The sequence below is a fragment of the Gloeophyllum trabeum genome, assembly GCF_000344685.1.
Source record: "Gloeophyllum trabeum ATCC 11539 unplaced genomic scaffold GLOTRscaffold_00009, whole genome shotgun sequence".
Taxonomy (NCBI): Eukaryota; Fungi; Basidiomycota; class Agaricomycetes; order Gloeophyllales; family Gloeophyllaceae; genus Gloeophyllum; species Gloeophyllum trabeum.
In genome coordinates, this window is record NW_006920418.1 from 1,107,460 (window position 1) to 1,122,193 (window position 14,734).

Consider the following 14,734-nt stretch of genomic DNA (forward strand, 5'->3'; position numbering starts at 1 on the left):
TGGATGTGGTTCGCTCGTCCAGTTCTTCGCCTGCTCGACAGCTACTATAAATCAAAATTGCTCCATACATTGTCATTTCAATGGGAATCGTGACACTGGCGCCTCGATCTTTCCACTTTCAGTCGAGTGACACCGTGCGAGCAGATCTCCGCTCTCTCACAGATGCAACCAGGACTCGCCTAGTGTTTCGGACCCGGGCCTCTCTGCTGACTCGTCGTCACCGGTGATGCCTGCGGTTCATTGCAATATTCAGAACGCTCGCTACGAGGAACTATCATACCCGTAGTCGTGGCATCCTTCCCGTGCTAAATCTCTCAGCAGAGATGGCCTTCTACAATGCTTCGAATTTATCATCCACGGCACAGAGAGATGTAGAGCTCGCGGATCCGCCCTCGGATTCGATCTCTTCGCTCTCGTTTTCTCCGACCGGAGATTATTTAGCCGTAGGGAGTTGGGATAACCAAGTATGTTGCTTCCTCACCTTTAACAGAAAGCTTGGTGACTGACAGATGAACAGGTACGCGTCTATGAAGTCGCAGCTAACCTGCAATCCCAGGGAAGAGCCGTGTACTCTCACCAGGGCCCTGTCTTGGACCTGTGCTGGAGCAAGGTATTTCCCTACTAGTGCCCGGGAGATCGATGCTGAAGCCACAATTATCTGTAGGATGGCGCTCGGATACTTTCTGGAGGTGCCGATAACGCGGCCCGTGTATTCGACATACAGACGGGTCAATCCAGTCAAGTTGCGGCTCACGACGCCCCTGTAAAGGCTGTCAGATGGGTCGAGACCCCGCAAGGCAGTATACTGATTACGGGCAGCTGGGATAAGACTATCAAGGTAACCTTGACATAGAGAAGCGGAGTGGACGTGATTACTGACCGCTTTGTCGCCAACGTAAAGTATTGGGATCTCCGGAGTCCACAACCTGTCGGCACTGTGACTCTTCCTGAACGATGTTACAGTCTCGATGCAAGCTACCCCCTCATGGCAGTTGGGACAGCGGATCGCAGTGTGCAGATCTTCGACCTCAGAAATCCAATGAGCCCTCAGAAGTGTATTCCTTCTCCCTTGAAGTGGCAAACGCGAGTCGTATCCTGTTTTCATACCGGTGACGGGTTTGCGATCGGCAGCGTGGAAGGTCGCACTGCTATACAGTGCGGACCATCTCTTTCCTACTCTATCGTGTATTGCTGATTGCCGTGTTACAAGGTTTGTCGATCCGAAAAACGCCGGGTATGTCGGTTGCGTCGTATTCCTGGCTCGAGTAGACCTAATTATCCCACATAGGAACAATTACACGTTTAGGTGTCATCGGAAGGATGTGAAGCAGGTTTCGAGAACGGAGTCAATTATCTACGCCGTGAATGATATAAGATTCCACCCGGTATATCAGGGGACATTCGCGACTTGCGGTATGTGCTTGAATTGTATTGTTTCGCCCCATGAGACTCACTTAGTAACACATAGGATCCGATGGTACTGTCAACTTCTGGGAAAGAGATTCTCGTACTCGGCTGAAGAGTAAGAAGGTGCTGTCATAGCATACTGTCTCTACTGACCCGATTTACCCAGCATTCGAGCCTTCTCCGGGCCCCGTAACGTCTCTGGGGTTCAATCGGACCGGGACCCTTTTTGCCTATGCTGTGTCATACGATTGGTCTCAGGGCCACTCGCACATGAAGCCGGGATATCCGAACAAGATAATGCTGCATACCTGTAAGGACGAAGAAGTTCGAAGGAAACCCGCTTACCCCGGAAGACGCTAAACCACCACTGTCGGCCATCCCCCTCGAAGTTTGATCGTACACAAAGCCCACATTCTTGTATCATTACTTACAACATCTTTGATATAACTACCAGACGTTTGCGACCGCAACTCCCCCTGTTTTCTGGTAGCGATCCCTGCCCGTGCAATCGTTCGTACGCCAGCGCATTTCGCCCTTCCTGCGGATCGAATCATGTGCAATCTGTCAGGTTCGAGGAGGGGCACTCCCGTAGTCCAACCAAGTACTCGACCGTTTGATAGGCTGCCCACGGTACAAACTCTGCGATGCATATGAAGCTGACTGCTACATATATCAGGGTGTATCGTTCACTTACGAGGTGTGTAATGCCCACTGAAATAGAATTCGACATCTGGCGTAAGAGCATATCTCGTGAGTCCTGTTCTTGGAAACCATGGCTGTAATAGACACACATGTCAAACTCCGCTCGGTGTGCATGTTCCCATAGATACCCGAGACGCCAGTCCCTCCCATGACATCCTCGACGTTGAACGATTCGGGCTCAATAGGCGTCTGAAATCCTTGCTTACCACCCCATGTCATGTTTCTAGAGTATTGCGTGTGAATCCGAACCTTTGTCAATCAGTACGCACGCGAACGCACTGTATGGCAATCCTCGTCCCCCCTGGCAACACCTGGAAGTCCTGAAGCGCGGACAATGAGCCAGATCATCTTGAACCTCCGATAACAGCCTACAAATAGTCCCTGGGCGATGACAGTCCTCGTGCTTCTTTCTATCACGGAAGGTAGGATACTGAGCGCCGATGGCGTGGAGGTGTCTTGCCCGCCTGTGTACAGTCCTTCAGTCGTGCAGCCGACCCAATTCTTGTGAGGCGCATGGATTGCATCTTGGACCTATTACCCACGGTAAGAGCTATACGATATGGGTCGTGGAAGACTGACATCCGTCCTGCAACAGGACAAGCTCAGTGTTACTATGGTGCACATAAGTGGGACGTATTTACCTATTGAAGTATATGAAGTCATCTTGTTCGTATGCGCTTGGTCCAACAACGCTCCCTATGCTAGTGTAAACTTCAGCGCTAAGTTATCGTTCTATCACTGACAAGGTATAGGCCATGCGTTCGATACCCTGTATTTCGTGAATGCCGGGTTTATCCTGCCAACGAGCTGTAATCAGGCATCACACAACGGGATTGGTATAATGGCTCACAGTTGCATTGCTGATGTTACTGCGTCGCGGATTTTGCACTGCGAAGGAATTTTCACTGTCCCGCCAGGCAGCGGTAGAGGTCCTGCCGGCGGGTAAGTGGCGTAGGTATCCACATAGGTGGTATATCCGCAGGAATTTGAAGCTTGCTCGATATGGGACATGAACGTGCTGTTGAGCGGGAACAACGCTTGGTTCTCCTGGTGACGGGTGATTAGCTATGCCCGCCAAGACTGTCTCATATCTATACCTTGACGAACCCGAAGGCAGGGATATCATATTCCACGACGTCGTGCGAGATGCTTGGATCTGATAGCCAGATGCCTTGCAGGTTCAAGTCGAGAATGCCGGGGTTTTCATATATATAATTCGCAATATAAGGAATATCTGGGCTCAGTCAGCCTGTGCAAACGCGGGAGATTGATCTTCTGGTACGAGGACTCACAAAATCCCGCAAACTGGGAATAAATGAAACATGGTATGTTCACCAGAGCACCGTGAGATAGGATGTCTGCTCACGCTTTCCCCAGTCAGATAGAAGTTGCTGCCGCTTAACTCGGTGAAAACAGCTAGAAATTGCTGGAGAAATCCAACGAGTTCTCTGGCTAAGTCACTGTCGTCAGCAATATCAGGCGTCCCCTCGCTGAAGCCTGTCTATAGCTGAGAGTTATTTATCCGCCGTCACAGGATCTTATACCGCGGCTTACGCCGACTGGTTGGTCCACCCAAATTACGTTCGCCAAGTTTGTCCATGACCAAGGATTTCTGTGATAGGTAAAACGTTTGATTTGAGCCAAGGTGAATCCGGAGACAAGACTAGCACTCGCTGTGTGGGTTGTGCTTGACCCCAGGACCATGCTGAGGCAAGTGTGTGTGTATGTGATGGGAGGGAGCGTGGTGCCGGATGAATACGTACAAATAGGTCCATTTTCTTGTAATAGACCTTCCAGAGATGAGCAGCCCGGCCCGCCTGGTGCAGTGGATCAGTCTCCTTGCTGCGCACAATAGCGGGAGGTATATCTCCACCATTGGTCCAGAAGATGAAGTCTTGGCTTCGCGACTCATTTACGGCAGGCCAAAACCTGCGTGAGGGTGAGCGAAGTCCGTAGGAACTAATTATTCGTTGATCTCACCAAAAGAATAGCTTGCGAGTCTCATTGGCGTTAGAGGATATGGGCAGGAGTCCGGCCCACGAGTCTCCGGGATCAAAGGTTACTATAGGTGATTGAGCGTGAGGAGCGGGTATCAGCAGGGTTAATAATGACCATTTGGAAGTGAAGTCCCTGATACATAGAATTGCTGGGCCTGCGGGTTACTAAATCTTGCGCTAGGAGCTAGACCTCCAGGTGCTGTACTAGTCACCGAAAGCAACGAATGAGGACGGAGGTAACCTTCACTAGAGTCGCCCGAAATGACCGGACGTTGCGCATCGAGTTTTTCTAGCAGCGCCATGGCCAGCACGGGGAGGCAACATAGGGCTATGAGCCAAGACGTGGCTGGTCGCATCGAAAGAGAGGGCATAGTTGCGATGACCTGTACCAGCTCTGCGTCTTATGTACTATGTTAGGCTCGGTCATTTGGCTGCATCCGTGGGGGTCGCGAGGCAGGAAATGTATAGCGTTATCTGGCTTGTTCCTCGGCTTGATGCAACACTAAGGGACAGAGCATTCGAATAGCTTGCCGATGGTGGTGCTATACCCTCCGCTGACAGCTTTGAGCTAAGAGCATATAACTCCGCCGGAAGATACAACACCGCGACAGGACAGAGATATCTGATATTATTAGAATGGGAGAATAGCATGTAGTCTCACTCACTTTATATATAGTTCAAAGGCAACGTGCAGCGTCCTCGCAAATTAACTACCAGGACACGCGCAAGGAGTATTGCATTGCCCTATGATCAAATAGCGCTCTTACGTGCTAAGGCAACTCTCACCGAAGGACTTGATAATATACGAAGGCAGGCTGGAGTGTCAACCTAAGATCGGTAAGGCACGGTCATTTCCATTCGAGAACGCAGCAGCCGGCAGATGCGAGGCGCCTACTGTCCATTCAATACATATACACACTTCGGAATGTCGTCACAAGATCCTGGAAGGCTTGACAAGTGAGGGAAATGCACAGAGTCATGGTCCACTCAGAGTGAGCAGACCTCGACCACTGAGCTATCCCCGGTGCGACCGGGGTATGCAAGAGATGAATTACAGAGGCAGCAATGGCACTATCAGTGACGACGGCCCTTTCCTGTCTCCTCTGGTAAGGGTGGAGTCCGGATGCGCTAGTACTCACGAGGCGGCAGCTAAGACCAAGTCAGAGGATGCCAGGAACGCGCAGCCTGATCCGACGGTCTGTCTTCCACCATATCGTGCGCTCTCCTCGGGAATTACCTACACATTCCGAAGAGAGAAAAAATGACCCATTTTCCGTGCTTGAGGCCAGAGCAACAACTTGTGATGCAGGTATCATTAGTTTTGTGAAGTCGTAACCGCGGGTATGCCCTACAGGAAATGCGCAGGACTCATAAAATTCCGTCTCGTAGTCGTCAGGGCTGACATTTACGCTCAGAAAAATACTATGGATTGAACGAATCGTGTGGAACGGGACCATCGCAAGGCAAGCCAGTGGCAGGCAGAGCGCTGATCATGCATATGAGTGGCGCTGCCACTGCCCAGCGAGCGGCACATCGGTCCGGGTCCGTCGTGGCTGCACCGAAGCTCGCGCTCATGACCGTGCTTGTGGCAGCCCTTGCCAACTGTAATAGCTGTCCTCATCATCTCCTGGAACCTGGCCCAGCAATAACAGTTAGTCACTCAGCGCAATGGTAGATTCGTCATGCAGGCGCAACCGAGCATGTGATTAAGTACAAGTCCTCGCTGGACTGGTGCTCGTATCCACGGCAGGTGAGTCTGCCGGGCATTCATGATTTGTGAATCGTCTAGTTGCGAATTTTTGAATCTCATTCCCACACATCCACAGCACCAACCATTAACTGGGGTCAGAACTTAGTCTTGCATGTTTATGGACTGCTGAGGGGCCAAGTTGTTTGACGGGACCGAGTCTCTTGTTTCCCCGCGTCCCGGACGGGGCCCCAGGCCTCCCAGGTTCCCCGCGTGCGGGATATCAGTTGCGCCTAGAGTCAATCACACCCATGATCCCTAACAGATCCCTTGGCCTTATCATGCCAGTCATCCCACCTCCCTGCATGCGCCTCTGAGCACTTTGAGTGGGTGTCGGGAGTTTGTCCGAGATTTTTCCAGGCACAAGTAATAACTCGGCTGTCTTTTCTACGTTTTCTGACCCGCCTGCTGGAATGTCAGTACCCCAAGCAGGAACAAATCTCACAGGTATCCGGCGTTAGAGGACAACCTCCCCGTATTCCGGCCACAGCTACTTCTGTCAGCGACGAGCTTCCCGGTGATCGGGATATCAGCGTCAAACACAGTCTTTCGAACCACCAGTCTCATGTTACTCTTGCTACGACGAGCGGCTCTTCAGAGGTCTGGATGAACTGATACACCTGACCTCGAGCTCCGGTTCATCGGCCGCCTCGAATCCAGCATATTTAATATGTGAAGCTCGAGCGATTCCTTCGCCATCTCGCCGCCCGAGCACAAGCCAGATGTTTTTCGCTTCCTACCAGGTCCTTTGCCTGACCTTACTCGTCTCTAGAAGCGTCGCCCAATCATGGGACAGTGGTAATTATTCGTTCAGTCCCCCCGTCTATCCTTCCCGTAAGTATCCCTTACTACGATTCACGACTTACGCCTATTGCGGACCAGATACCTCTGCTGTCCCGACCTTTCATGTTTCGTGTTCCCTGGTGGACCTATCTCCAACAACGTACTGACGATCTCTACGCACAGCTCACGCTACCGGCGCGGGGGATTGGAAGGCCGCTTTTGCGAGAGCCGACAGCTTCGTGTCTCAACTAACCCTCGAGGAGAAAGCTGAGATGGTGACTGGTACCCCTGGTCCCTGTGTCGGAAACATCCCTCCGATTCCTCGTCTCGGCTTCAACGGCTTATGTATACAGGACGGTCCCCTAGCGATCCGTCAGGCGGACTACGCCAGCGTATTCCCGGCTGGAATCGCCGCTGCTGCGTCCTGGGATCGGGATCTTATTCGTCAGAGGGGGGTCCAGATGGGCGAGGAGTTCAGAGGCAAGGGCGCGCATGTTGTACTGGGCCCCGTTGCAGGCCCGTTGGGACGGAGTGCGTTGGGCGGGCGGAATTGGGAAGGCTTCTCTCCCGATCCATACTTGACCGGTGTCGCCATGGAGCATACCATCAAAGGCATACAGTCCGCAGGTGTCCAGGCGTGCGCGAAGCATTACATCGGGAACGAGCAGGAGACACAGCGTGTTCCGAGCGTCGGCGCGGATAATTCTACTATCGAGGCCTACTCGTCTAACATTGATGACAGAGCCTTCCACGAGCTTTACTCCTGGCCATTCGCTGACTCCGTCCGGGCAGGAGTAGCCAGCGTCATGTGCAGTTACAACCGCCTGAACCAGTCCTATGGGTGCCAGAACTCGAAGACGCTCAACGGCGTCCTGAAAACGGAATTTGGTTTCCAGGGATATGTTATGTCGGATTGGGGTGCAACACTATCGGGTGTTCCAGCTATCGAGGCGGGCTTGGACATGAACATGCCCGGCGGTATAGCCTTCACGTCTGCTACCCCCTCCTACTTCGGCGCCAACATCACGATCGCTGTTCAGAACGGCACCCTTTCCGAGTCTCGGGTAGACGACATGATACGCCGAGTCCTCACCCCTTATTTCTATCTCAACCAGGACAAGGGGTATCCCACTGTCGATCCTTCCTCTGCCGGCCTGAACGCACTCTTCCCGCAGAGCAATTGGGTGTACCACTTCGATTTGAATGGGACGACAAATCGTGATGTGCGAGACGACCACGCTGCCCTCATCCGCGAACTTGGCTCTGCTGCAGTCGTTCTGCTGAAGAACACCAATAACGCTCTGCCCTTGAAGAAACCACAGCACATCGGCGTATTCGGCAACGACGCCGGCGACCTCACCAACTCTCTGTACTTCTTCATCGGAAACTTCGGCGGGCAGTATGAGTATGGTACGCAGCCGGTGGGTGGCGGCTCTGGTACAGGCAGGTTGTCGTATGTTGTGCCTCCTCTAGACGCGATCAAGGCTAGAGCTAGGAAGGACGGAGCTTTGGTTCAGTACATCTTGAATAACACTATGGCTTCGACCGACCTGACAACTCTGTGGCCTCCCGCGCAGGAGCTAGACGTCTGCTTGGTGTTCCTGAAGACTTGGGCCACGGAGAATTTTGATCGTAGTTCGTTGGAGGTCGACTGGGATGGTAATGCGGTAGTAGAGAACGTGGCGAACAACTGCAGCAACACTGTAGTCATCTCTCATTCCGGTGGTGTTAACACTCTGCCCTTCGCATCCCATTCGAATGTCACTGCCATCCTTGCTGCTCACTATCCCGGCGAGGAGTCTGGGAACTCCATCGTCGACATCTTGTATGGCGACGTCAATCCCTCGGGCAAGCTCCCTTACACGATCGCCTATAACGAGAGCGACTATAACGCGCCCATCCTGAACGTTACGAACCCGGGGCCGAACGATTGGCAATTGAATTACACCGAGTCGCTCCTCATCGACTACCGCTACTTCGACTATAACAACAAGTCCGTGCTCTACGAGTTCGGATATGGCTTGTCCTACACCAATTTCTCATTGTCGGGTCTTGCAGTCAAGAAGGTCTCCAGTGGTGACCTGACGGCGCTGCCGCCTCCGGTGAAGGTTGTCCCCGGAGGCAACCCTTCGCTGTGGGAGCCCGTTCTGAAGGTGTCGACCAAGGTCAGCAATACGGGCGCAGTCAAGGGTGCTACGGTTCCGCAGCTTTATCTCACCTTCCCCGCGACTGTTCCCTCTGGGACGCCGCTGAGGCAGCTGCGAGGATTCGAGAAGGTGAATCTGAGTCCGGGGGAGAGCTCTTCAGTTCAGTTCCTCCTGACGAGGCGGGATATTAGCTATTGGGACGTAGAGGCGCAGCAGTGGAGGATCCCTGAGGGTGGACTGACGCTCAGCGTGGGCTTCAGCAGTCGGGATATCAAGCACACCACGACCGTGCGTGCGCTGTGATGAGAAGTACAGACTTCACGACGACGAGTAGCACGCTTCTTCGAGGGCATACGAATGGCGTGGAAATTGTTTCATGCTTACGATTGCGAAACGACCTGGTCCTTGCTAGTATCTTATTCTTATATCACTATTTTACGAATCCTTACCGATGTCAGTGACATGTCCATCCTTGGCGTGTTACCTTGTTCATTAGCAAACCAATATAGCACACCGTACATTCTGCAATGAGATGCGATCGACCCAAATAGACCCGGAACTGCCCCAACAGCTTCCACATCGGCAATAAACCGCAGCTATGCCATCACACCTGTACCAATGGCGAGTTATACTGTACCATGAAGTGAGCAGACAATCCCGCATCTTATGGGGCACGATGAGTGACGCACCTCTTGTCTGAAACCCTTACACCAGGCCGGTAGCCCATACTCGTACAACATCGACGCTATGCGAGAGTTCCATACCCAGCGACCAATGGCGCCGCCACCGTAGTGGCTTCCTATTGAGAAGAGGTATACGGGGGCAGACGCCGGGTTGTATGGTTTGACGGGCCGCCCATATACGAGGTTGACGATGCTCTGCAGTGTGGGGACGAAGATGGGACATGAGCTGCAACAAGGTGGTGCGCGGTAGCACCGTGACTGACCTGCGCAGCGTATAAGCCCTGCCTGAAAGCTGATCGTGCACTCTTCTGCTCCTAAAGTTGTGTATCATGTGTATGTGGTTCTATTTGTAGCAGGACATCGGACTTGCCTTGACGTCGGACACATCGCCGACCACAAAGATCCTAGAACTGACGTCCGAGCTATCTGATAGAGGCAGTACAGATTTTTCCGGACTCGGCGTGTGTGAGAGCTGAAGGGTGGGAGTAACATGCACTAGCCCATTCGTAGCCGAGATAGATCCTGGTGCCAAGTCTTGCATGAGGGACGAGTTGGCTTGATTTCCTATGGCAACGAATATGAAGTCGATTCCTGGGATCGGGAGTTTTAACGTCTATTCACTGCCCGATCACAAACGCAGGAGAGAACAGAATACCTTCAATGGACTGTCCAGATTGAAGAGGCACTGAGCACTTTTTGCACGGCCCAGTGACCATATCTCTGGCACCGACAACTCTCTCGCTTAGCCGGACCTCGACTCCAATCGTCCGCAGACTCTCCAACGTCTTCTTTGCCAGGGATACCGGTACACCTTCTTCGAACATCGTTTCAGGAGTCCGCGAAACTATCAGCACAACTCGCTTGTCCTGGAAGTGACTGGCAACATCTCCGGCAAACTCAATTCCAGCCAGCCCTCCACCAATAACGAGCACCGATGAGGATTTGGAAAGAGCGTCCTGAAATTGAGCGAACTGGGAGAGGGAGGCTCTGAGGCTTGGATCGGACGTGCGGCATGGGTATTGATAAGATGCACCCTAGGACAAGAAGACACCATTAGGAACGAGAAAATGTGGAGACAGAGGAGTCTCACGGTTGCGATAATACAATAATCGAAAGCAACTTCGGTTGTTGCCTCACTTTGTGGCTTGGATCTTTCCAAGATGACGGACTGCGTATTCAGCTGCACAACTGCAGTCTTGGGCAAAATTGAAGCTTCACATTTACCAGACGAACTGGGCAGGCGGAGGAACGTAAGATAAATTAACATGGAACTCAGGTCACACACCTTCCCACCACTGGCAGGTGGTCCAGTTCTGCAAAGCAGTGTTTCTCGTACCCCGCCTCCACTGTGGCACGCAGAGCGGGGATTGGAAAGAATGCATACTCGTTCCTCTCTATTCCCACAAGATGCCAACCAGAGGGCAGCGCACCCCGAAGGTAGTTGAAAGCTTTGACGCCAGCGATGCCCAAGCCGACCACGACGACCGTGCCTTCTGGCTGAGCCGGCCTGCTGAAACGGTCGCGAAGAAGAGAAATAATTAGGCCCATTGTGCGAACGAAGATCAGTTAGGGCTGTTTTATATATTAATTCGGCCATTCTGCTTATGTGTCCATGCGGCTGAAATGCAGCGTACCGGGCGGAAGTGGTGGCGTAAGTGATCTTATCAGATAACTCAGGACCGACGGTTATCTAATCTGGTTAGTCCCAGCTTCGATCTTCAGATCGCATCTCAGAATCTCAGACTCAGAACTCACCAGTCGCACTGTGGCCGCTGTACTCTCAATCTGTCATTGACCCTCCTTGTGCGAATGAAAGGATTTGAACTAATTTTCCTCTTCTCGTACCGGGTTATATGAAGCTAAAACAAGGGGAGAATCCGTCATATAGCACATTAAGCGGAATATGTACCGCGTACGGTAACTATGCAGCGCTTCCCCGCAAGGATTACATCCACGAGTTCTCGGCCCTTTGCGTGAGCGTTTACTAGGGGACTTGGAGGGTACGGTCTTCTCTAACGCACTAGTGCACTAGTAAATATTAGAGCATATTCGGTAGGGTAATTACCACAGATTCTTATTCCTAGAATAGTGTCACGCTTAACGGGGTTGCATGTCGTGGCCGGAAGTGAGGTTTAGTGAGGCTTGTAGGCTCGGGAAACAGAGTGGACAAATGGACTGTAGCCGAATAGCAGTGACCGACAGATCGACTGGGAATCCGCGCTGATGATGCCCAGGTATCAGAATCATTGGAGACCCGCACATCGATGTTTTGAGTCCCTGCTGTTTAGTTTACACGCCGAAATCCTCTGTAATGCGGGACGGCTCCTTCGATCGAATATCCGCATGTCCCGCCTTGTCGACGTGACCCAATACCACATCCTTGATCTGTATCGTACCCCGTCTCTGACTATCCTGACTGTCTTGAGGCTGTGAACCGCGCACCAAGTGTAGTGGAATGCCTCCTATCTCCGAAGTGCTGAATACTGAGTTAGGAGTCATTGCCGTGCCCCTACGAACCCTGATTATTATCAGATTGAAAGCTATGCCCTAGACGAGTCCCGCGGGATCGCATCGTGAGTATCTGACGAGCTGGGAAGTGACAAATTCATACGTACTATGACCTGGACGAGCTACATTGCGACGACAGAAGTGAGCATACGGAGCAAGATACAGCAAGGGAGTATATTAACGTACCACGGAGGAAAAGAGGAATTGTGTAGCACTGTTGGCAAGAGTAGAACCAAAGAGAGCGATGATACAGGCAGTGTATATGAGGCCAGAGTCAATCACGACGCGAACAATATGCGTGAGGCGAGCAGGATGGAGAGCGCTGGAAGCGACTTGGGTGTTCACCCTCCATATCTTGTGGACAATGAGTGCTTCCAATTGTGCATCAGTTACTGTTTCATCGGCAAGTACGATGGACACGCACATGTACATAATATGTTCACCGTGAAGGTAATCGAGAGAAAGCCATCCATCCAATGCTCCAGTCGCCGTTGGGCCTCACTGGGGACGACATGTTGCGTAGAAGCTACCATCCACAACGTAGTGCAACCGATAGCTTTGTGGTCATTCAGTACGACCGTCATTCGAGCCTATGCACTGGTATCGTACCTGTAGTTGCAAACCACAGAAGTAACGGGAGAACGACGATCCTCCAAGACTTGTCCCATACGATATGTGCACGATATATCTACTCGAGTTGGAACATTTGAGCAACAGATATATAAATTTGTTCTCACCAACAAGGCATCTGCTAGGATAGTCTCCGTAACGTAGATGACCGATTGCATGATGGTCTCCCAATAAGCCAAGTCGAAGAAAGCAAGATTGGCGCCGGGTATCCCGAGGTATACTTTGATAGCATTGAGATTGTATCGGAGGCCAAGGGCAACTGTCCCCGGGCGCCGAGAACTGGTTAGTCCTACTCGAATACGCGGCTCGAAAATCTGCACTTACGATGGAAAGTCGAGAGGAAGATCAAAAACAGGGCACCCGAGAGCATAGTCCAATGAATGCTACCCGGAAATTTCCATTTCATGTCCCGCGAGAGGAGCAACTCTCGCAGACAAAGGCCGCATGTGATGACATGGGCTCCTAAATGATTGATGCACAGCTCAACAATTAGTATGTACCACGGCTCCATAGCTGCTTACCGTAAAAGATCGACTCTCCGAATAGAGCGATCAGTTCCCCTTTTTCGACTAGCCATGCTTGCGCAGCTGCCGCTGCCGCCGCTGCTCCTGGGATTTGTGACATTGTATATGAGCCTTTGAATGAACGCGTGTTGGACTCTATGGACAGCCAGACCAGCTCCCTTTATACTCTCTGTGGCAGTCGGTACATCACCCCTATGCTAGTGATGCTGATGGTCCACGAGTGAGCCTCAGCGAGAGGGTTTGATGAAGCCCGGCTTGATTGACAGCTTTCGCCACTATCATGGCACTTGGAACAGTACACCTGCTCGAGTAATCTTATGGTACTTCGCGGATCTCCTACGGACAGATGGGGCGGTACAACTTGACCTCTGCACTGGGTAACGTGTGCTGAATCTAGAATGGCATGTGGGTAAAGCAGTCAGGTATTTGAACCGCACAATAGATATAGAGCTTAGGATCTCATATAATACCAGAACAGCCTCAGGTGATGTGATACTGATCATCTTACCAAGGAGAAGTTAGAACCAAGGACGAACTGATGCTTGGTTGATCACGAGGCGCTAACCATAGCCTCTGCTATCACGTACCATCTCAAGCACTCCACCGAGACTAAAATTGGATTGAATGAGGCGCTTCTCTTGCTTATACATCATGTTACATGAGAATGGATACTGTGTCGGCGTTAAATCTGCTTGTAGGATTGGTTAAACACAAGCGGCGACGCGGAATCAACAGTTATCCGGACCACTGCAGATCAATAGCCTCGCTAAAGGGTGGGCCCGGTGGGGAACATCCAGAGAAACCGGACAACAGCCACCACTTGCCTAAATACGAGATAGAACACGAGATGATCACTTCAGAACACACGGTAGTGCATAGGACATCTACCGACAGAGTGATACCCATCCTGCTCAGAGCCAGACTCAGCCTCGGCCTGAGCGGTAGGAGTCCGTGCAGCTGAGGAGATACGGGTTGACTAATTGTCGGGAGATCCACGCTGTGTATAATCCTTTCTGTAGTGGCACACTTCAAGACTAAGAATATTCACTCGAAGCAGCACCAGGGAAATATATGTCTTGTGACAAGTGAACGACTACTCACGTGGAGAGTACAGCGACATCTTATTTTGCACTGGAGTGACTGATATGCCTTGCATATGCCTGGGCCCTGGATTCCGCATCGACCATTGAGGAACCTGCGACCGACGACTTCGACCTCGATAGCCTGAGGATGATCTTCCGGTTGGTTCGAGGTACGCCTGAGGCGCGCATCATGCTACCAATGAACGACATGGTCTTCTCCGCCTAGTCTTCCCCAATAAATTAGAGGAATGGGAAAAGATTAAGGACTAAAAAGCCCCTAACAGAACGCGAAGCCTCAATACACCGTAATGCAGAGCGGCCTGAATATGACTCGACCAAAGGCCCAAGATAACCGATTATGTGAGTTCTCACCACCCCATTGGCACCTATCCTTTCAGCCATTCGAACTGCGGAGGCCGTCCCTCATTCCCTCAGGCTTGGAGTGGCTGGATGTCCGGGATAGAAAGGCTGGCATACATGGTGAATGCTCGTGAAGAACTGACCGGGCCGGCTAAGGGCCCCTA

At 51.8% G+C, this 14,734-nt stretch overlaps 4 protein-coding genes across 4 annotated transcripts; 2 read left to right on the forward strand and 2 right to left on the reverse strand.

The window, feature by feature from the left end:
• Window positions 1-285: 285 nt before the first annotated feature.
• On the forward strand, window positions 286-2,444 carry GLOTRDRAFT_111576 (WD40 repeat-like protein). Its single transcript, XM_007869311.1, has 9 exons — window positions 286-464; window positions 518-610; window positions 665-838; window positions 902-1,155; window positions 1,211-1,234; window positions 1,289-1,413; window positions 1,469-1,522; window positions 1,574-2,157; window positions 2,337-2,444. Exons 1-8 carry the CDS (start codon window positions 324-326, stop codon window positions 1,765-1,767), a joined length of 1,059 nt encoding a protein of 352 aa, XP_007867502.1. The 5' UTR covers window positions 286-323; the 3' UTR covers window positions 1,768-2,157; window positions 2,337-2,444.
• Window positions 1,958-4,178, reverse strand: GLOTRDRAFT_44561 (alpha/beta-hydrolase; the record flags this gene model as incomplete). Its single annotated transcript, XM_007869062.1, has 15 exons — window positions 1,958-2,046; window positions 2,102-2,137; window positions 2,199-2,332; window positions 2,465-2,640; window positions 2,689-2,750; window positions 2,853-2,905; window positions 2,960-3,156; window positions 3,207-3,343; window positions 3,402-3,414; window positions 3,476-3,610; window positions 3,664-3,721; window positions 3,769-3,814; window positions 3,873-3,926; window positions 3,983-4,038; window positions 4,090-4,178. Coding segments are annotated over 15 exons (1,335 nt in total), but the record flags the coding sequence as incomplete, so codon positions are not given.
• A 2,397-nt stretch (window positions 4,179-6,575) lies between these two features.
• GLOTRDRAFT_44548 (uncharacterized protein) lies at window positions 6,576-9,086 on the forward strand (the record flags this gene model as incomplete). The annotated part of the gene is made up of 2 exons (XM_007869060.1): window positions 6,576-6,687; window positions 6,820-9,086. The coding sequence occupies 2 exons, from the start codon at window positions 6,576-6,578 to the stop codon at window positions 9,084-9,086; spliced, it is 2,379 nt and encodes a 792-aa protein (XP_007867251.1).
• Window positions 9,087-9,387: 301 nt separating this feature from the next.
• On the reverse strand, window positions 9,388-13,228 carry GLOTRDRAFT_130568 (uncharacterized protein; the record flags this gene model as incomplete). Its single annotated transcript, XM_007869473.1, has 16 exons — window positions 9,388-9,414; window positions 9,473-9,661; window positions 9,730-9,780; window positions 9,843-10,057; window positions 10,122-10,500; window positions 10,557-10,698; window positions 10,752-10,973; window positions 11,909-11,928; window positions 11,984-12,013; window positions 12,082-12,096; window positions 12,161-12,345; window positions 12,399-12,530; window positions 12,584-12,662; window positions 12,712-12,863; window positions 12,929-13,066; window positions 13,126-13,228. 16 exons carry the CDS (start codon window positions 13,226-13,228, stop codon window positions 9,388-9,390), a joined length of 2,079 nt encoding a protein of 692 aa, XP_007867664.1.
• Window positions 13,229-14,734: the final 1,506 nt, after the last annotated feature.